The sequence below is a fragment of the Engystomops pustulosus genome, chromosome 9 (assembly GCF_040894005.1).
Source record: "Engystomops pustulosus chromosome 9, aEngPut4.maternal, whole genome shotgun sequence".
Classification (NCBI taxonomy): Eukaryota; Metazoa; Chordata; class Amphibia; order Anura; family Leptodactylidae; genus Engystomops; species Engystomops pustulosus.
The window spans coordinates 10,817,542-10,839,532 of record NC_092419.1 but is presented as its reverse complement, the minus strand read 5'-3'; the positions used below and the strand labels follow the sequence as shown (position 1 = coordinate 10,839,532).

Here is a 21,991-nt window from a genome sequence, read left to right as displayed (position 1 = left end):
AAGGACAACGTCAGACGGGAATATTGTCTGATCACATAATGAATTTAGATGAAGATAGATTATGTGTGACCTCAACCAAAGTTTCTTGGATTGAAGTGGGCCTCATGAATGATGTTCGCCAAATTTAAGGCACAGGTTGGCAGCTTTAATAGAATGTTTTGGCTGAGGCAAAGCCTTGGTCTAAACTTGGACTAAACCTAAACCTAAAAAAGTTCTTCATCATAAGGGACACATGGATAGGGTTCTTTAAAGGGAACCTACCACCACGAATCTACCTATAAAGGTAGATCGGGTGGTAGGTGGATGTAAGGGACGTGAGGATAGCTCTTTTTAGAGCTAATCCTCACGTATCCGCTAACTTTTGGGAAACTTTATTGACCTAATATGTAAATTTCGTTATGCGGCTACTGGGGCGTGGAGTAGCCGGCGCGAGGCTACTCCACGCCCCAGTAGCCATGTTACTCCTCCTACCCTGTTGTTTGCGGCGCGCAGCTCCTCGTAGCTGCGTGCCCTCGTCCAACAAGCCGGCTACTGCGCAGTAGCTCCGGCCTCGGAGCTGGGACTGCTCAGCCGGCGTTCTGCGCATGCGCAGAACGCCATCATGACGGACGAGGGCGCGCAGCTACGAGGAGCTGCGCGCCGCACGCAACAGGGTAGGAGGAGTAATGTGGCTACTGGGGCGTGGAGTAGCCTCGCTGTGTAGCCTCGTGCCGGCTACTCCACGCCCCAGTAGCCACATAACAAAACTTTCATATTAGGTCAATAAAGTTTCCCAAAATTAGCGGGGACGTGAGGATTAGCTCTAAAAAGGGCTATCCTCACGTCCCATACATCCACCTACCACCTGAGCTACCTTTATAGGTAGATTCGTGGTGGTAGGTTCTCTTTAAGGCTTTTTAGTGCCTTTGTATAGGGATTTAAAGTTAGCCATCACCTGCTGGCACCAATACACAAAGTCATATCTGTTAAGTAACAATGGGAACATAATCGGATGGGATGAGTGAGAAGGGGAGGATACATCGAGGAGATGTGACCTCAGGCTGATGGAGTTGCCCCCTACCACCACCCCGTTCGCTTGGTGCTGGCAGAGAGCCAGGTGTTGTGTATAAATTTTTAAGAACCATTGACTGTAGTCAGAATGCTGACAATGGCATTTTTTAAATCAAGATGGCCGAAGCCGTGTCATCATGCAAAAATGTCCTTCCTGAAGACAGCTTCCCTTTTGTTACATTAATCAGGAATTTATTAGGATTAGACAAGTAATGCTTAGTATGAATCTGATCCGTATGTGAGGAAGGAGATTTACACATATAATGGAGGGTAACGAATAAGAAGCCTGTGGGTTGTGATACTTATTGTAACACTAGGAGTGGGGTACAAGAACTCTGTGGGAACCAAAACTGATTTCTTATAAGAGCCCCACAACCTTCTACATCCCACCAGACTTGTAATGTTGGATCTGAGCACCCCCCTTCAGATATACATATATGTAAATATACGATTTTAGGACGTTCAGCTCCACCTGCACTGACGGTGATGGCTTCCATGAACTGCTCCCTCCAGGAATGGGTGCCGATCACCAGCGCCAGGTTTGTCTTCTTTATAAGTTTGTCCACTGTGCTCTGTAGGAAACAAAGGAAAGTAATAAATATTGAATCTTCACCAAATTACAACTCAATTTCAGTTGGGTTAAAGAGACATTACACTTAAAGGGAACCTGTCACCAGGGACCTCATTTTTACTAAAGACAGGTTGCAGAAGCCTATTACACCTGCAGTGCACATCTGCCTTTCTGCCTTCTCTAAGCATTTACATTAAAATATAATTGTAATGTGTCCTCCATTTAGTCCCAGGGGTTTTGGCTTTTGTTTGGATGCATTTAAAAAAACAACATGTGACTTGTCTGTGCTGCAGACTCCTCAGCTCTCGGCCCGCAACTTTGTGCTCCTGTACAGCTCCTCCCTCCCCCACTGATGTCAGCTCACCAGGCTGTGAGCTCTGTGAAGAAGCAGGAGGGAGGAGCTGCACAGGAGCACAAAGGTGGGGGCTTAGAGCTGAGGAGTCTGCAGCACAGGCAAGTCACATGTTGTTTTTTTAAATGCATCCAAAAAGAAGCCAAAACCCCTGGGACTACACAAAGGATTCTGCCAGGGTACAAGGTAAGTTATAACACACAATTATATTGTAATGTAAATGCTTAGAGAAGGCAGAGAGGCATCTGTGCAATGCAGCTGTCTGTAATGGGCTTCTGCTACCTGCCTTCCATTGTCTAAACTTCCCTGAAAAAATAAAATGTCATGTTGCTATGTTATCTTTGACACAGAATAATGTCTATGGACTGGGCCCGTTCCGGCGCGCCACCCTGGAAATCTCCCTGCGTAGTCATAGCAATGTCGATAAAGCTGTGTATATTACCCAAGATGTCATGACCCCCCGAGAAAAACAATCCGTGCTGGAGGTTCTCCAGATCATTGTGTCTAAGTACATTAGGTCAATAGAGGCGCATAAATACTACAAGAATCAATCAGCCATTTGTAGTCAGGAAGAGGGAAACAAAGAAATACCAAAAATATATAAATTCTTAATACACATAATGCTTCTAAATGATTGCAGTGTTACTAGGGTCTCCTGCTGGCTCGTGGTCTGCAGTATCTGTGGTAGCCTGCGAGCCTACAAGGGTTACGATGCAAGGGTTTGCCTCCATCTATAAGGGACCCATGGGATGTTTCAGCACTGAGACCTAATAAACCATAGGAATCCCATCAGAAATAGCACCAATGTCAAGTTATTGCTTTAAATGGGTATTTCAAGTGACCTATCCACAGAGGTGGCCCAAATGTGGGCCAGTCCCTAATCTGATCATGATAGAGATCTCACCTTTTCTACTCTATCCACAATATAGGAAGGGGCCAAAACATATACAGGCAGTCCCCGGGTTACGTACAAGATAGGGTCCGTAGGTTTGTTCTTAAGTCGAATTTGTATGTAAGTCGAAACTGTATATTTTATAATGGTAGATCCAGACAAAAAAATGTTTTGCCCCAGTGACAATTGGAGTTTCAAAATTTTTTGCTGTAATGGGACCAAGGATTATCCATAAAGCTTCATTACAGACACCTTACAGCTGATCATTGCAGCCTGGGACTATAGTAACATCCAGAGAGGTCACCAGAGGTCACAGGGGGCGGAGGGGTCTGTCTGGTCATCGGGTTGTGTGTAAGTGGGGTGTCCTTAAATAGGGGATCGCCTGTAGTTCATAAAAGAGGGTGGGACTCATCAATAACAGTCACAAAGAGTGGGAATAAAAAATAACAATGACAATAGAAGGTGGTACTAAAAAATACCAGCCAAAATAGGACGGCTTAGGGGGGGGGCTATTAATCTGGTAGTTGTTGGACATGAAAAAATCGACTTCTAATGGGGCTAATAGAAAAATTTACAATAGGCCTAATGGTAAAGACACCAGTCAGGGTGGTAAAATACCAATAGGTGGCAACCGTAGATATTGATGGCTTGCAAAAAGTAATAAAACCCCTTAAAGGTAACCTTTAGGTTGTGGACGGGTAGACTCCTCATTGTGTTACAGACCCTGGTCCCACTAAAAGTCAACTTTTGATGGCCAGTCCAAGCTAACATCCAAGTCACTCCATCCAAAATCTCCCCCTGGACTCGTAGCAATCTTGCTATGGGAATATCTCTAAAGATTTGTGTCCTTAAAAGACCAGAACAGGATCATATAATAAAGCTCCTCCGGGACATAAATGTGGGGAGAAAACTAATCAGAGAAAAAAAATACATATAATAAATCAATTATTCTTAATGAGAATTTCTACATTGGAACAATATGGAGTAAAGTCCTTCTATCTTTACGTCCCTTCAGTCATAAACTAATGAGTATGTGGTAATTTGGTTGTGTAGCCCTTGGATATGGCATAGACTTGTACTGGGCGTAGAACTAATCCGGAGAGTCATATCCAAAGGGAACAGGAAAAATTAGCCATAATGAATAACATAAGGCATGATGGGAAGACAAGAAAATATCTTAATGTATATATTAAAATAGACATAAAACATTGGGGCACATTTACTTACCCGGTCCAGTCGCGATCCCACGGCGCGTTGTCCGACGCTGATTCGGGTTCTGCCGGGATTCACTAAGATTGTGCACCCGATATCCTGCATGTGTCGCTTCTGCGCCGAGGTCCGCCGGAGTTCACCTTCTTCTTCCTGGTGCATGTAAGTGCTGATCTCGCGACACAAATTTATTTATTTTTTTAATTCTGCGGTTTTTCCGACGGCCATGCCCCCCGAGTTCTGTCGTGTGAAAGCCGGCGCCGATGTGCCACAATCCGATCGCGTGCACCGAAATCCCAGGGCAATTCGGCGCAAATCGGAAATATTTGGGAAACCTCATGAAAATGTGCAATTCTGACCCTCAGTAAATGTAGGGTTATAGGCATAACCTATAACCTAGAGCCTCCTGCTCTCTGCCTCCTTGACTCTCCGGCTGTTGTAACTCAAAGCAGGAAAGGCCAAAGTGAAAGGGGAAAGACAGGAAAACACCACAGTCTACCGCATCTATGTCGGAGTTGTATGACAGTATAGTTTTAGAACTGTATGGTAGCATCATTCATATATTGCAGGATGTTACGTGATAAAAGTATCTCTGAAAATTGTGAGAATCTACGGTGTCCCGATTCCTTGGCCGCTGTACTGCACTTATATGTTGGGTGGTTGACGGTAGTTATTCAATATTGATGCTGGTCAATCACACCCTTCTTCAGACGGTCTTCTAGAAGCCTCTAGTTTAGTCTATTCAGAGTGTGTTTCTATCCTAAAAAGTCAGGTGTGCTTCTGGCAAATGTTTCAGTCAAATGTTGACATTGCCTGTATGACCAGGTTTTCTTGTGTTATATGCCAGGACCATGGGCTACCGGAGAAGTCCCTCCAGAAAACTGTAGAAATCAGGTGGATCATAAGAGATAAGAGAGTCCCGACTGCCTAATGGTCAATTGTTCAAGAAGCGACACTCAAAAGTAGACATAGCGACAGTACTATGTAACATAAAAAGGGGACATAGTCTTTAGGGACCCCTTTGTCGCCCTTGTTTTGGCTTTGAGTTGGCCTTCATGTTGCCGATGGAAAGTGTCTGCGTACGCTTGAAGAATTTGGGTACCATTGAGGGGAAAAACACTCATACCGGCTCCAATCTCTCTTGCATTGTGCCTCTACCATGTGGAAGATATTCATATTTCGATAAAAGTGAGTACTTTATCCACACAACATCAACTTCCACTACCCCCAGGCCTGGACCACTATCAGAGGGAGCCCTAGGAATATAGGAATATTACCATTAAGAGCGGCTCCGCAACACTGCTGATACTGCTGCTTATGTAGGTGACTGAGACCTGGTACAGTTAAAAGCCACCACATGGAGGACGTGGTTACGTGGTTCCAGTAAGCCTGATAAGGACGAAACACTAAAGCAACACAGTACTTTATAAAAGTTGGCTTTATAAAGTTGAGTTCACTTGGTTTTGGACCAGATTTTGAGGCCACCTTAAAATCTGCTCCAAAGATGAACCCAAAGTTGGGTCTGAACCAAGGCAGTTTTTAATATTTGGGCGGATCCTATATAAGTAGGCTTATTTACATGCTCCCACCCACTGCAGATTTCTTTGTGTTGTTTTTTTTAAAGCAGATTTTAGGCCTATTTACCCATAAGCAACCCAAGCAATTGCTTGATGCCTCAGAGATCAATTTAAATCTATGATTGAGCCAGGAGCAATGGATTAGGATTTGGGTGGCCCCAAACTTAACTTTGTGCCCCAATAAGTCAGCACTACCTGAGAATCACAAAAATTTTACAATAATAGTTCATATTTACTCACTGTACATAAGGCTATGCTACACATCCACAGCTACGCCAAACCTCTGACCCCTGACCTCGCTTTACATCATTAGAGCAGGATTAGCTGCATGGAATTACGTCACCTGTAAATAAAACCGTAATGCAATCTGCCGATATGTAAAATCAGAGCGCAAGGGATTTCACGACCCCTCCACCACCCGCAGCTGGATGCCACCTCAGCAGCAGTCGTATTGCCGCTCATGGAGAAGCCATTTCTGCTCCCCCAGCAGCGCAGATACGCTTAGGCTTAAAGAAGGATTATACAGCATTCTTCCCGTCTTTATGGGTTTACTACAGCAAAAAGCAGATAAATCCTGGCGCTAATCTGGTCACCGCGCTTTACTGATGACTGCTGAAAGTGATCATTAGGAAGGAGAAGGAACGGCTGACAGATGAGAGGTGTCTGTGTATTAATACTGTCCCCGGTTACATTGCTTTTTAAGTTCTGTTACATTTCACCGCGTAATCCTAGTTTTACCCAACAAATCCGGAAGAGCTGGGAAGGACTGGAAATGAGAAGTCGACAAAAATGAGAAATGGAACTACGGAGAAGATCGAAAATTGACCAAGAGCAATGGCTTCCACACATTATCTGCTGCACAATTGAGAGGACTGTTTCATGCATGGCGCTGATCCGTTGATCTGGTCCATAAGGCACCATGAACCGGTGCTAAAAGAGTATTTCTAACTATGGGCCATTGGGGAGACCTTGTTAATAAAAAAAAAGGCCAGATCTAGGGTCGTCTCCAGGCTTCAGTAGGCCCCTGGGCGACAAAGCCTCAGTAGGCCCATTTGCAGTGAACTTACATGGCAGCATTACATATTCCGAAACTAAAACAGGGTCCTGTTCCTTAAAATATTCCCTAGTTTATTATACCAAACAGCCCTGCCATTATTTTTGGTTATTTCATCCTCTATGAATTCATTAGATACAGCCATCTTCACCCCATGGATTCATTATGTACAGCCTTATATGCCCCCCCCCCAGCAGCTCTGGGCCCCGGCATTTGCCCAGGGATGCCCAGTGCTAATGCTGGCCCTGGGCAGATCCATTCCGGATCTAAGAACCAATGGAAAGATCTACTCCTGAATTCCCCATACACATGCATGCATGGTTAACACACTACCCTCGTACCATGCTCTGATACCAAATACCTCCAGAGGTGAAGGCTATCCCACCCCCCAGTCGCCCCTGCATGCTAGCTCTCTTTCAACTGTTGGCAACTTGTAAAAAAACTTTATTTTAGTAATATGTAAGTAACCTGCAGAGGGGCGTGTACTAACCTGGCCGGGCACTGAGAGCTAAGGCTAGTACACGCCCCAGTAGCCTCTGCAGTTAATTTACATATTACTAAAATAAGGTTTTTAACCAGTTAGATAAGGTTCCAGGATTATTAAATTATAGATTAGGGGAGAGGCAGCAGGAGGCATCTTCCACCAGATCTACTTCTGATTCCTCATGGTAGGTTTCCTTTAACGTCTATGGATTAAGAAGAAACAGAGAAATTGTGAAAGACTATTCAGAACCTGGACTATCTGACAGTCTACATTAGGTTCCGGGACTACGCTCTTACTAGATGATTAAAACCGCATAAATGGCTCTGGTGGGACCAGTATACTAGAATTCCTACCAGTAATGGATGTGTTACGATGTAACAGGGCTCCACAGATCACAGACGTTACCTTGAATTCATAAGACTCCTCGATAATGATTTCCAGCTTAGAGTGCTCCCCAAGTATTGGCTTTCCCATCTCTGCAATCCTCCGAGCTTCCTCCTCTTCTGCCGTCAGCTTCTTGTCTTCCTCGTCTGGTCACAGAGAGAAGATATCTCAGGAATCATTTACTATTCAATATAGTATAAGACATTACATATGCTATACTGTACTTAATCATTACCCTCACAGAGAACCCGTGAGTTAAACTAACCCTCATTAACTAAACATTACTTTGAAAACTGCTTATATTCAGCAGTACAACTATCCCTATATTGTCCCTCTCCATCCCTGTAAAGTTCCACAGTTAGCTTGTAAAGTTGACTCACCATCACCATACAAATGACCCCTTACGAGAACAATCATTATCTTTGCACCCAGTACATTCATGTTCTTCAAGTTCAGCTGCACACAGTCAGCTTCCTGATTGATAAGGGGCGTGCTTTCTCTTCAGTGGCTCAGGAATGAGAGAGATGTTGTCTGTGTGTTACTCTCTGAAGAGAATTACCAAGGGAGGGGAGAGTGACAGAGCTAATTTCACTGAGTCACACACAGCCAGCATTTCTCTTATTTCTGAGGGAGGGGGGAATGATGGAACTGAGTCGAGTTGACTCAGCTACAGTGAAAGCACACCCCTTTTCAATCAGGAGCTGGAGGCATGGCTCCATGAACATGAATATTCGTAGATGGACAGTGAGTGAACTTTACAAATGGACTGTGGACCTTTACAAGCATGGTGAGGAACAATATAGGGATAGTTGTACTGCTTTATAATAGTAGTTTTCAAAGATATGTTTAGTTAGTGTGGATAAGTTTATCTCACTGGTTCCATTTAAAGGGGTTGCCTAGTGAAGAAACTAATTTTAAACAGCCCCTTTAGAGCAGTCATAAAAGATAAGGGTGGTTAGAAAGGGTCTTTCTAAGGGCTTTTACGGTAACAGCCAGTTTGGGGTGGGTCTAATCAGTGTCAGACCGAGCAGGGCCAAATGAATTGTTATCTTAAGGGAATACCAATATTTGCTTAAAGGTGGGTTCCCATGCTACTATGGAACTAGATACTTCATTAGTACTGGATTGGTCAGGGTTATACTAGCTAGTAGCAGCAGTGTTGGGGCCTTAACTATGTGGTCAGAGCTGTAAGCCGACATTAGTACCATAGAACCATAGTGTAGACCAGCTGATCGGCTGGGGTGCTGGCCGTTGTACCCCCCATCAAACTAGTCAAGGCTTATCAAGTGCAAAAAGCTCCTTAAAGGGATTGTCCGGACACCGCCTTCTTTCCCAAAGCAGCTCCTTTGCTGACCATTCATAGTACATGGATAAACTGCAATACTATAACGAGCCACAGTCAGGTGTGGCGCTATTTTAGGAAGTAAGCAGACATATTTAACGGGATATTCAACCTCCGGAAAATCCCTTTAAACCTGCAAGTGTCAGCACTGACTATGGGATGCCGGACGGCACAAGCAATGGAAAACAATAAAGAGAAACAATGAAGAGATCTTACCCTGAGTGAGTAACAGAGCTGGAGAGAAAGAAGAAAGCGAAAAAAGACAGAACTTAAGTGTCAAATATCAAGAATAAGTAAGCAGCCCCCCCCCAACGCATCGCCCCCCACTCGCCCCCGACATCGCACCGTGTACATCTCCCGTCTGTCTGCGCCGCCTTTTTTTATCGTTTTTCCTTATTTTTACACCAATAAACAGAGATTTTTGATACTTTATATCTTCCGATAATTGCAGTGTTTCCCCATGAATTACACGGATGAGCAGCTGAATCTGTAGCCGGTTGGCAGGGGCGTATTCAGAAATGAAAGGTTCCACCGAAAAAACTCAAAATAAACCTGACGTTCTGTGTTCATTTATTGCTACTTTAGTCCAGCAATTTGTATCCTGGACGTATTTCACCATCAACATACAAATAACAAAAAAAAACCTCCTTCCGAGGTCAAAAAGTTAAAAAAAACATTGAAAAACTTGAAAAGTTTGGAGCTGCAGCACCTCTTACCACTAGGGGGCAGTGCTGAGACGTATACATTTCCTATATTACACTATTTCTACCTGCTAGGAATCGGGCATTTTATGCTTTTTGTTATGTTTTGGACTATTTCGTATTAAAACCTCACGGGGAAGTGTTTTTTTTTTTATTTTTATGATGCTCTGAAATCCTATTTTTATTCTTGCAAATATATTTGTTGCAAATACTTTCCGACACCTTTTTTTCAGATTTGTGACTACACAGTTATAAATATTCACACTGTTGGGGGTTTTTTTTTTTCGATTTTCTGGCGTTCTTGGTCTATGACAGATTCACTTGGACTCTTCATTTACAGTAAAAACATCTTAATTTACTCTTAAAAGTAAATGGATGCCATGTGGAATCAAAGGCAGTGACCTATACATACAGGGGGAGATTTATCATCAAGTTTCTGGGGTAAAACTGTTCTAGTTGCTCATGGAAACCAATCACAGCTCAGCTTTGATTTTATAAACAGCTGTAGGGAAATGAAAGCTGAGCTCTGATTGGTTGATAAATCTCCCCCATAATATGGATGTGCTGATGGAATTCAATACGGATGAAAGTAGTTTTCCCGAAGGCAATACCCTCACTTTGTATATAACGTATATAATGTATACATAGTAATGTGACTTTAGCCTTACTATGGAAGACAGTAAAGACTAAATATAATAGAATGTAGGTACTTGAGGGGCCCGGGGCATATTAAACATTTCTGGGGGCCCAAGCAAACTTCATAGTACAGGCAGTCCCCAGGTTACATACAAGATAGGGTCTGTAGGTTTGTTCTTAAGTTGAAATTGTATGTAAGTCGGAACTGTATATTTTATCATTGTAACTCCAAACAAGGCTGTACATAAGAAATCCATGGGGGTGAGGGGGCTTTATGTAAAATAACCATGAGGGGGCTGATTGGTATGATGAAGTAGGAAATATTTTGGGTAACAGGAGACTGTTTTAGTTTCAGAATTTTTAATGCCGCCACTGTAAGTTCACTGCAAAGGGGCCCACTGAGGGTCTGTCGCCCAGGGGGCCTACTGATACCTGGAGCCGGCTCTGCATCTCGTGGTCGCTGATACAGTTAGACGCCTGTTATGTAACTTAAGCTTGGGTTCCCGAGGGGCCAGGAGCGTATTAGACATTTTTGGGGCCCCAATCAAAAAGTTGTACCTTGCGGCCCCCTAATAATGTACAGCTCCACCATAGTAGAGCAGGGAGTGTATTGCTCCCTGCTCTGTCATGGCTTTACACTGGGTAACTATGTGACGTGCTACATCCAAGATGAGAATCTGTACTGAATTGTTAAAGTCTTTATTGATCTGTATTGTAAGACAACGCGTTTGAGCGCCGGATTGGCGTCTTCATCACTTATTACTTATTATTATCCATTTATTATCTATCATTTTACATTTTTATTGATGAATTTATCCAACTAATGTACTGAACTGATTGCCCATTCACCCGTTTTGTTTGACTATTTATTCTTCATTTTTTAATTTATATATTTTTATATCTCCTACATAATGACTAACCTTTACTACAGGCGGTCCCCTACTTAAGGACACCCGATTTACAGACGGACCCCTGTGACCTCTCTGGATGTTACTATAGTCCCAGACTGTAAGGTGTCTGTAATGAACGGTTATTGATAATCTTTGGTCGCATTAAATAAAAAAAATTTTGAAACTCCAATTGTCACTGGAGCAAAAAAAAAAAAATTTTTTGTCTGGATCTACAATTATAAAATATACAGTTTCGACTTACATACAAATTCAACTTAAGAACAATCCTCTGGACCCTATTTTGTACATAACCCGGGGACTGCCAGTAATTTAAAGTTGTTTTTTTGTCTAGTTTTCCGTTTTGGTGGAGCATGACACAGACTCCATCTTTTTGTGAATGCAAGCTCCGCCCACTACGCAGCGTATAGGTTTTGCCTGGAGTGTTCCTTTAATTATAACCTTATTAACGATGTAATGGCTGTACCCCGGAATAATTTCCCGAGTCTCTCTGCTGGATCTGTCGTCCGGTTGCTTGAGAATCAGGTCATGTCGGGGGAGATAATGAGAAGTTGACTGGAGGAAGCGCTCATTACTTCCCCCCGTACGCGGCTCCGTGGTGCTCTGTGCGATGACCCGATCTCTCCTTTTTCTGATAATTGTATTTTTTGGTCTTATCATTACATAATGAGCCTCCTGAGTGCTCACAGACTCCTCCATGATGGATGATTAATCCTATGCTACCTCATTGAAACTACAACTCCCAGCATGCCCTGACTTCCAGCGGGTGTGTCACAGCAAAAAAAAACCCCACCCCCTTTTATGTGCGAGTCTGATTTCCCTTCACATTAGTGATAATTTTTGTCGATTTTCAATGATTTCAGTTATTGGGTTATCTGCGACGACCCTGCAGAGCGTCTGCCCCAAGCGTCGGACCTTCACTCCACTCACATCTATCAGGACATTTCAGCCATATTGTTTGTTGCTTAGCAACTGATTCAACTGGCGTTGCTGCGTAAACGGTACCGGGCAATGATACACCACAACGTGATTCTCCTAGGCAACCAACGAAACGTGTTGCTAAGCAAAAGTGTAATCATCTGCAGTTACCAAGGAAATCAATGCCTCGTATCCACTGGAGATGATGTGAGCCGTATAAACCATTAGCAAATGCTGCCATAGATTTCCTAATTAAGAAACTATTTTTAGGTGGCTGTCATTAACCGCTTCTGTGCTGGGAGAAGAGCCGCTCTGTGATTGGACCGATTTTCTGTCTGTTTCCGTTTTATGGTGTGGGGGGGCCCGGACGGGAATATTACATAATTTCTGGTTACCTGAAATCCCGCGTTTCATCCATCGAGGTTCCTCCAGGACCACAAAGAAGTTCTCTTGTTTCTCGTATTCTTCGTCGTCCACAATCTTGACTTGTAGGATTTTACTGAGAAGAAAGAAAGAGGAAGTCAGCCTTAAAGGGATGTCTTATCTTCACAGTATCTGTCCATATGCACCCCATAGGTTGGGTTAATTTACTTGGTCCTGCCCTAGATGTGCCAACTCTTCACAAAAAAACAGAACCTCTTCACCAAAACATAGAGCTCCCCCTCTTAGACACCACAGATCTACATCGATCAGCAGATTTGTAGGTTCTCCATAACCTTTATCGTAGATAAATCATTGGCTGGTATTCGTGGATGGCAACCAAAATGGCCGCCAGCTCTGAGGAGAAATCTATGTATAGGATGACTTTCTGAGGAAAAATTTTCTTCTCTTTCAACATATTTGTCCGGGATTGGTCCTGAGGCTCAACCCTCATCTGTACACAATCTCCAGTTACGCCCATAACTGAAGAAGATTATACTAGACCGCTCAATGGTTGCCTAATATACTGAGAAGTGGCTAGTATTCGATATTTCCAAGTCATATAAAAATGGGTTTATCTGGGGCGGCCTATGGAGATGGGAGAATCCTCTAAAAATGCCGAATTTTTCAAAGATTTCTTATCTATTCATTCTGAACCAATGTTTCTCCATTGTCCTGGAAATTGGTATATAATCTCCTCTAGTCCTCTAAATCACAGATTTTTCTCACCTTCTCCCTAAGCTCATACCAGAAACAGCAGATGGGATCCTCCAGTGGACCAAGGCCCTACTAACCCAATACCGAACCCCAGAGGTCCAGTAGAAGACAACCCAATTTGGAGGCTTCTAGGGCAGTGGTGGCGAACCTATAGCCCGGGTGACAGAGGCGGCACTCAGAGCCCTTTCTGTGGGCACTTGGGCCATTACCCCAGCGCCCCACACATTCAAAAAATCTTCCTGCAATTCCAAAAGATGCTGCTTTCGGTCCTATATTAACCGGTTAGGGACCGGGCCCTTTCCCGTTTTTTCATTTCCATTTTTCACTCCCCACCTTCAAAAATCTGTAACTTTTTTATTTTTACATGTAAAAAGCTATGTGACGGCTCGTTTTTTGCGTAACAAATTTCACTTCATAGTGATCGCATTGAATATTCCATGCCATGTACTGGGAAGCGGGAAAAAAATTCCAAATGCAGTGAAAATGGTGAAAAAACGCATTTGTGTCGTATTCTTGTGGGCTTGGATATTACGGCTTTCACTCCACGCCACAAATGATGCATCTAATTTATTCTTTGGGTCTTTACGATTACAGGGATACCAAATTTGTATAGGTTTTATAATGTTTTCATACATTTACAAAAATTAAAACCTCATGAACAAAATTTTTTTTATTTTGCCGTCTTCTTGTGCTTATAACTTTTCCATACTTCGTTATATGGAGTTGTGGGTGGTGTCATCTTTTGCGACTTTTGATGATGTTTTCAATTATATTATTTTTAGGACTGTACGACCTTTTGATCACTTTTTATAGAATTTTTAATCTTTTTTTTAAATGGCAAAAAAGTGCCAATTTTGACTTTGGATGCGATTTTCCGTTACGGGGTTAAACGCAGTGAAAAACCGTTATTATATTTTGATAGATCAGGCATTTTCGGACGCGGTGATACCTAATATGTTTATGATTTTTACTCTTTATTTATATTTATATCAGTTCTAGGGAAAGGGGGGTGATTTGAATTTTTTGGTTTTTTTATTATAATTTTTTTTTTTTAACTTTTTTTTTATTTTTACTATTTTTCAGACTCCCTAGGGTACTTTAACCCTAGGTTGTCTGATCGATCCTACCATATACTGCCAAACTACAGTATGGCAGTATATGGGGATTTTACTCCTCATACATTACAATGTGCTGATAGCACATTGTAATGAATGGGTTAACGCGAAGTAGCTTCGGGTCTTCGTGAGACTTCTCCATGCATCGGAACGCGACCGCCGCCGTGAATACACGGCGGGCGGTCGCGAACCGGTTGAAGTGATACTTACTTCGCTGCTTGGGACTATAGGAGAATGAGTCGACAGGGCCGAATTATCTTTGGAGGACCTCCTGCTGGCCCCACAATTCTCTGAGTACAGAGGGACACTGGAAAGAAGCTAAAATGATGCAAATTTTGCATCTTGTCCTCAGGAGGCCAATATGATCGAAAGTTGTTGAAGAACAGGAAGCAATAAGTTAATGATTTAATTTTTTGTTGGCACCTCACGATAAATAAGGGGGGTGTTGGGTTGCAGTTTGGGCACTCGGTCACCAAAAGGTTCGCCATCACTGTTCTAGGGTCTACTTACTATGGGTTGATGGAATAATTTTCTTGGACGAACCAAGGAAGGTAACCCAGTCTGACACTGTGTTCGAGTTATACCCCTTGGCATATGCCCCCATGGTCATTACAGTATTTTCCCATTTACGACTATATAGATGAGAACTCTACAAGGGTCGGCTTGGGTTACAGAACTATAGAAGGAGACTGTAGACTAGAGGGGAGGGGTGGAGCGCTGGCAATGTGTGATATTATCCAGGGAGCAGGCTGATAATGAGTAGCTTTTCCAGCACCCATAGGCAAGAAACACAGGAGTGAGGGGGTTGCGTAGAGATGCGGAGTTTGTCAATGAATAATTTAAGGCCTAGATTCACGGAGTGATGTCCCCCGAGGTCATTGAAATACTCTATCAAAAGCCTTCTGCTCTATAATAGACCCATTACCAGACCAGAAATGTGGTCCTTATGTCCGGGCCTTGTGGTTTCCTAGTCCAGGTTCCGTCTTATACCCTCTACTGGGTGACACGCGGGAGGCGACGGCGCTGGGAGAAGGTGTTCCTAAGCTTGGATGAAAATGTCAAGGTGTCATTTATAATTTACAACCTGATCTTTCCCGCCCACGTTACTACCCTCGCTTTATAATTCTGTGGTGGGTGAGCTTTGGATATAGCGAGGTGCTGACACACCTTCTACAGAAGGTGATATCAGAGCGTAAATAAGAGATTAAAGGGGCGGTGTGGCTTAGGTGACCCATTTTCATACAGGGAGAGCCTTCGGATATCCATTAAATGGAACCTCAACTGGAGAAGAGGGTAGAGCTTCAAGGATCTGTGGAGGACTTGGAAGTCCATATATTACGTAGACATATCTGTTTAGGAGGTGACACACTGTTACAGGTCTACATTTTGGGTTTCAGCAGGACAATCATATGTAATCAATTTTTTTGAACAATCTGTATTGTTCTGGATTGGATCACCAGAGATCAGCTCTGATCACTGAGGAAAACTGCCAATAAGTGTTCAGTTTCTCTGCAGCGCCCCCAGAGGGTAAATGATGAATTACTATGACAGTGTAATGCATGGACCTGCAAGGTCCTTCAGATAAAAATACGCTGCTAGTTCCCTATCTGGATAATAGATGAAAGTGAGACCTTCATTCCCAACGGATAGGAATTCCCTCCATTGCGGAGGATACTGTAGGTAGAATGTCCCTTCCGACAAATAGAGGATGTTTCCTCAACAAACATTGTGGGGCTCATTTACTAAGGGTCCGAATCATGCATTTACGTCGGGTTTCCCAAATATTTCCAAATTGCCCCGGAATTTTGGCGCACGCAATCGGATTGTGATGCGGCGCCGGCTTTCACACGACAGAAATCGGTGGATTCGGAAAAAACGTTTAATTTAAAAAAAAAAAAATTGTGTCGCAAGATCAGCACTTACATGCACCGAGACCGAGGAGGTGAACTCCAGCGGTGACACCTACTGGATATCGGGCGCACGACCTTAGTGAATCCCGGCGAGCTCCGAATCAAAGTCGTACAACGCTCCGCGGGATCGCGAATGGACCAGGTAAGTAAATGAGCCCCGGGATGTCTATGAGAGGAAACGTGATCAGAAGATCGAAAGAATGATTGTTCCTACAATCCCCTCCTGACACATGGATAATTCCGATATTGCCAGCGATCATTTGTCTTACAGTATGTCTGTGCCCTACATGGCATCCATTATAGATGAAAGGTTTATCAATTAATCAATGTTCACTAATTATATTTTTGATGCCAAAGTCCATATCACATCTAAGGAAGTTGCTTAAGGCTACGAAGGAATTTATCAGGACCGGCATTTTTCACGCTAGTATTCATAGCCCCGTGCACCCGGCGGCGCGTGCCGTGCCAGCACAATGAGGTCTTCAGACCAGTCTGAATAATGTTGCTTTGGATACAAGCCCCTCCAATGGGATGCAAAAACCCCAGTCTTGATACACGGCCCTTGTCATGCTACTTCTCTAAAAGTGGAAGAGTTAGGCCTCATCCACACGTGCGTTGCAGTTCACGTCAGGGTGCAATGCATGAAAAACTGACGTTTTTTGATGCGTTTCGGGTCCTTTAGCGTTGAGTCATTAGTGTTTTTGCGGTTTTCACGCGCATGTTGTTCACGTTTTTCTTGCGTTTTCGGTGCAGTTTTCATGCACGTTTTTACATCACATGATTCTTTGGTACTTCCTGACTTTTTTCACATCACCTAGCAACCCATCCATTTAAAATGCATTGCACTCGCAATCCTCACGAGTGCATTGCATTTTTGATGCGTCTCCATAGACTTGAATGGGGTGTGAAAAACGCAAAAGTAGAGCACGCTGTGATTTTGAGAGTGCAATGCAAGTTCTGCATGCCTTAAGCACGCGCAGAACACGCGCGTGAAAAACGCTAGTGTGGAAGGGGCCTTAGTGGAATACCTTCAGTTGCATGGAAGTTCATGCACAAATGGAGATGAACCAAATGCTAGATATTAGATGACAGACACATAATAATCTTTATTTATATATCAATCAGATAGATATGAGATGACAGATATACACAGGAAGGAAGCAGCACTAAGGGTCAGGTGTGTGGTGTTTATTCCATAATATGTTTAAAGGGATTTTCCCATGAAGCAAAGTTAGGCCCCATCCACGGTAGTTTTTTCCTATATTTGTTTGCTATGCTGATAGATAGATAGATAGATAGATATGAGATAGATAGATAGGAGATAGATAGATAGATAGATAGATAGATAGATATGAGATAGATAGATATGAGATAGATAGATAGGAGATAGATAGATAGGAGATAGATAGATAGATATGAGATAGATAGATAGATAGATAGATAGATATGAGATAGATAGATAGACATGAGATAGATATATAGATAGATAGGAGATAGATAGATAGATAGATAGATAGATAGGAGATAGATAGATAGATAGATAGGAGATAGATAGATAGATATATATGAGATATATAGATAGATATATATGAGATAGATAGATAATAGATAGATAGATAGATAGATAGATAGATAGATAGGAGATAGATAGATAATAGATAGATAGATAGATAGATAGATAGATAGATAGGAGATAGATAGATAGATAGATAGATAGGAGATAGATAGATAGATATGAGATAGATAGGAGATAGATAGATAGATAGATAGATAGATAGATAGATAGATAGGAGATAGATAGATAGATAGATAGGAGATAGATAGATAGGAGATAGATAGATAGGAGATAGATAGATAGGAGATAGATAGATAGATATGAGATAGATAGATAGATATGAGATAGATAGATAGATATGAGATAGATATGAGATAGATAGGAGATAGATAGATAGATAGATAGATAGATAGATAGATAGATAGGAGATAGATAGATAGATAGGAGATAGATAGATAGGAGATAGATAGATAGGAGATAGATAGATAGGAGATAGATAGATAGATAGATAGATAGATAGGAGATAGATAGATAGATAGGAGATAGATAGATAGATAGGAGATAGATAGATAGATAGATAGATAGATAGATAGATAGATAGATAGATAGATAGGAGATAGATAGATAGGAGATAGATAGATATGAGATAGATAGATAGGAGATAGATAGATAGGAGATAGATAGATAGATAGATAGATAGATAGATAGATAGGAGATAGATAGATAGGAGATAGATAGATAGGAGATAGATAGATAGGAGATAGATAGATAGGAGATAGATAGATAGGAGATAGATATGTGATAGACAAATAGATAGAAATTAGATAGATAGATAGATAAATAGATAGGAGATAGATAGATAGGAGATAGATAGATAGATAGGAGATAGATAGATAGATAGGAGATAGACTGACAGACAACCTATTATGAGGAGGGCACAGCACAATGCTCTGCGCTCCGCACCCTTCACCCTCTATATAGACATCTCCTTCTCTTCGGTGTCCTGTTGCTCCTTCCATCCTCCTCTCCAGCATCTTAATGACTGGAGGCGTCCTGAAGAAGGGAAAGCAAATCTTTCATTTGTGTTTTTCAGAGTCAGATAGTGTAGCGGGTGTATGGGGAACAGATTTCATCTCGCACAGCCGCCCACGCAGCCGGAGCGCGCTGCCTGCACGGCGAGGAGGGGACACTGCTATGGACTCTCCATGCGGAGGTGATTCTGCTAATCTCAGCATGGAGATGCCGGGAGGAGAGGAGATAGTTGGAGGCGTCAGATGTGTCCTTACATAAGTCTCATCACTGTTACTAGGCCTCGCAGGAGACTTGTCACCTTCATCCATGAACCAGACACGGTGACATTTCTTTCAGAGCTCTTACGTCTTATGTAGAAAGACGAGATTTGTTTCCTCCAACCTATAAGGTGCAGTTCTCGCCATCTCTGCTTGCCGTCAGTGAATCTGGATCGTCTATAATTGTAAGCTGAGAGTTTTACAATTGAGTCTACATAAAATAATGTGAACTAACATTGTATCTCAACCAAACGAAACATTGTAGCAGACGACTATGGAGCTGAGGGATACAACTGTAGCCAACGCTCACATGTAGAAGGGAAAAGAGAAAATTACGTTTTGCAGATTGTACATATTTGGGAGGATTTATCATTGTTTGTATGCCAGAAAATTGGCCCTTAACCCGTCCTTAACTGGCCCAATTCCCAGCAGACAGCCAGAAATTGTGACCATTTCCCTTTTACACCCCCTTTAAGCCATTCTTGCCCCATGTCTGTGCCAGGAACCTATCACAGCGTGGAACTGCCCCACCGCACGCCGGATATAGCATGAGGTCAAAGCCTTTGGGGGTAGATGCATCACTTTTTTGTCAATGTTAGTTTTTTATAGGTGCAATAAATAATAAACTAAATTATTGTATTTTAAAATGATTCTATATACTGTAGTATTTATTTAGTCAGGGCCGGCGCAAGCACCAGGCATAACAGGGCAAGTGCCGGGGGCCCAGAGCTGCCTGGGGGCCCACATGGCCAAATCTTAGTCCCCAGCAGCCTGGCAGCATGTGGTGAGGGGGGGGGGCTGTGGATAAAATAATACTTTATGAATTTTTAACGCTGCCACATGAAGTCACTGAAAAGGGGCCCACTGAGGTTATGACACCCAGGGGCCTCCTGATACCTGCAGCCGACCCTGTATTTAGTAAAGGCCATTTTATGACTCCCACACTGGACACTACTGGTACAAGGGGTTTATGAAGTCAGAGGATGTGTAAGGAATATTTTTAAATTAAGACATAAATGACATTAACTTGCTGCTTCGCCCCTGGCTGGCCGGAAATAGCATCTGCATCAAAAGTCTCAAATAAAAAATCAGTTGTTGCTGCTGCACAACATCTGGAGAGATAGGATAAATGAGGAAAACATGAATTTTCGCTCCACTAATTTCAAATTCCGGCGCAATTTAGTTCCAGAAACGCACCAAAAGATGAAACAGTGGCTAAAACACCAACAAAATATAGTGAAATGTCCCCTCCCATTGTCCCATCAGTAGGGAGAATGTTATAGAGCAGGAGGAGCTGAGCAGATTGTACATAGTGTCCTATCTGCAGGCAGCATGTTATACAGCAGGAGGAGCTGAGCAGATTGTACAGTGTTATATCTGCAGGCAGCATGTTATACAGCAGGAGGAGCTGAGCAGATTGTATATAGTGTCCTATCTGCAGGCAGCATGTTATAGAGCAGGAGGAGCTGAGCAGATTGTACATAGTGTCCTATCTGCAGGCAGCATGTTATAGAGCAGGAGGAGCTGAGCAGATTGTACATAGTGTCCTATCTGCAGGCAGCATGTTATACAGCAGGAGGTGCTGAGCAGATTGTACATAGTGTCCTATCTGCAGGCAGCATGTTATAGAGCAGGAGGTGCTGAGCAGATTGTACATAGTGTCCTATCTGCAGGCAGCATGTTATAGAGCAGGAGGAGCTGAGCAGATTGTACATAGTGTCCTATCTGCAGGCAGCATGTTATAGAGCAGGAGGAGCTGAGCAGATTGTACATAGTGTCCTATCTGCAGGCAGCATGTTATACAGCAGGAGGTGCTGAGCAGATTGTACATAGTGTCCTATCTGCAGGCAGCATGTTATAGAGCAGGAGGAGCTGAGCAGATTGTACATAGTGTCCTATCTGCAGGCAGCATGTTATAGAGCAGAAGGAGCTGAGCAGATTGTACATAGTGTCAAATCTGCAGGCAGCATGTTATAGAGCAGGGGGAGCGGAGCAGATTGTACATAGTGTCCTATCTGCAGGCAGCATGTTATAGAGCAGGAGGAGCTGAGCAGATTGTACATATTGTCCTATCTGCAGGCAGCATGTTATAGAGCAGGAGGAGCTGAGCAGATTGTACATAGTGTCCTATCTACAAGAATAATATTATAGAGCAGGAGGAGCTGAGCAGATTGTACATAGTGTCCTATCTGCAGGCAGCATGTTATAGAGCAGGAGGAGCTGAGCAGATTATACATAGTGTCCTATCTACAAGAATAATATTATAGAGCAGGAGGAGCTGAGCAGATTGTACATAGTGTCCTATCTGCAGGCAGCATGTTATAGAGCAGGAGGAGCTGAGCACATTGTACATTGTGTCCTATCTGCAGGCAGCATGTTATAGAGCATGAGGAGCTGAGCAGGTTGTGTATAGTGTCCTATATGCAGGCAGCATGTTATAGAGCAGGAGGAGCTGAGCAGATTGTACATAGTGTCCTATATGCAGGCAGCATGTTATAGAGCAGGAGGAGCTGAGCAGATTGTACATCGTGTCCTATATGCAGGCAGCATGTTATAGAGCAGGAGGAGCTGAGCAGATTGTACATCGTGTCCTATAAGCAGGCAGCATGTTATAGAAGCGGATTATATGCTCAGCCGGTGGCTCCACTTGATGTGGAGGTGACGTAAGGAGGGAAAATAGGCACATTTTCTGGCTGTTCACTGGAAACTGCGCTTATTTCAGAGCTTGTGCACCCGGATCGTGGCCCACAAGCTCTGATGCCCCCCCCCCACACACACACACACTGTGTAGACTGCACCTAATGACACACTTACCTCTCCTACACCTGGAAGCAGATCCTTTTACTTTTATACAGATTTATATTCCAATATGCAGTTTTTGTGTATTTTCATTTTTTCATTTTAGTA

At 42.9% G+C, this 21,991-nt stretch overlaps 1 protein-coding gene across 2 annotated transcripts in view; it reads right to left on the bottom strand.

The window, feature by feature from the left end:
* The window catches only part of SLC8A2 (solute carrier family 8 member A2), an 86,716-nt gene that overhangs the window by 3,691 nt on the left and 61,034 nt on the right, over window positions 1–21,991 (bottom strand). For both annotated transcript variants that reach the window (XM_072125595.1, XM_072125594.1), the window contains exons 3-6: window positions 12,474–12,577; window positions 9,132–9,149; window positions 7,595–7,719; window positions 1,523–1,622 (exon numbers count right to left, since the gene is read on the bottom strand). In XM_072125595.1, the coding sequence (XP_071981696.1) occupies window positions 1,523–1,622; window positions 7,595–7,719; window positions 9,132–9,149; window positions 12,474–12,577 (347 nt within the window). The remainder of the gene's footprint in view (window positions 1–1,522; window positions 1,623–7,594; window positions 7,720–9,131; window positions 9,150–12,473; window positions 12,578–21,991) is intronic.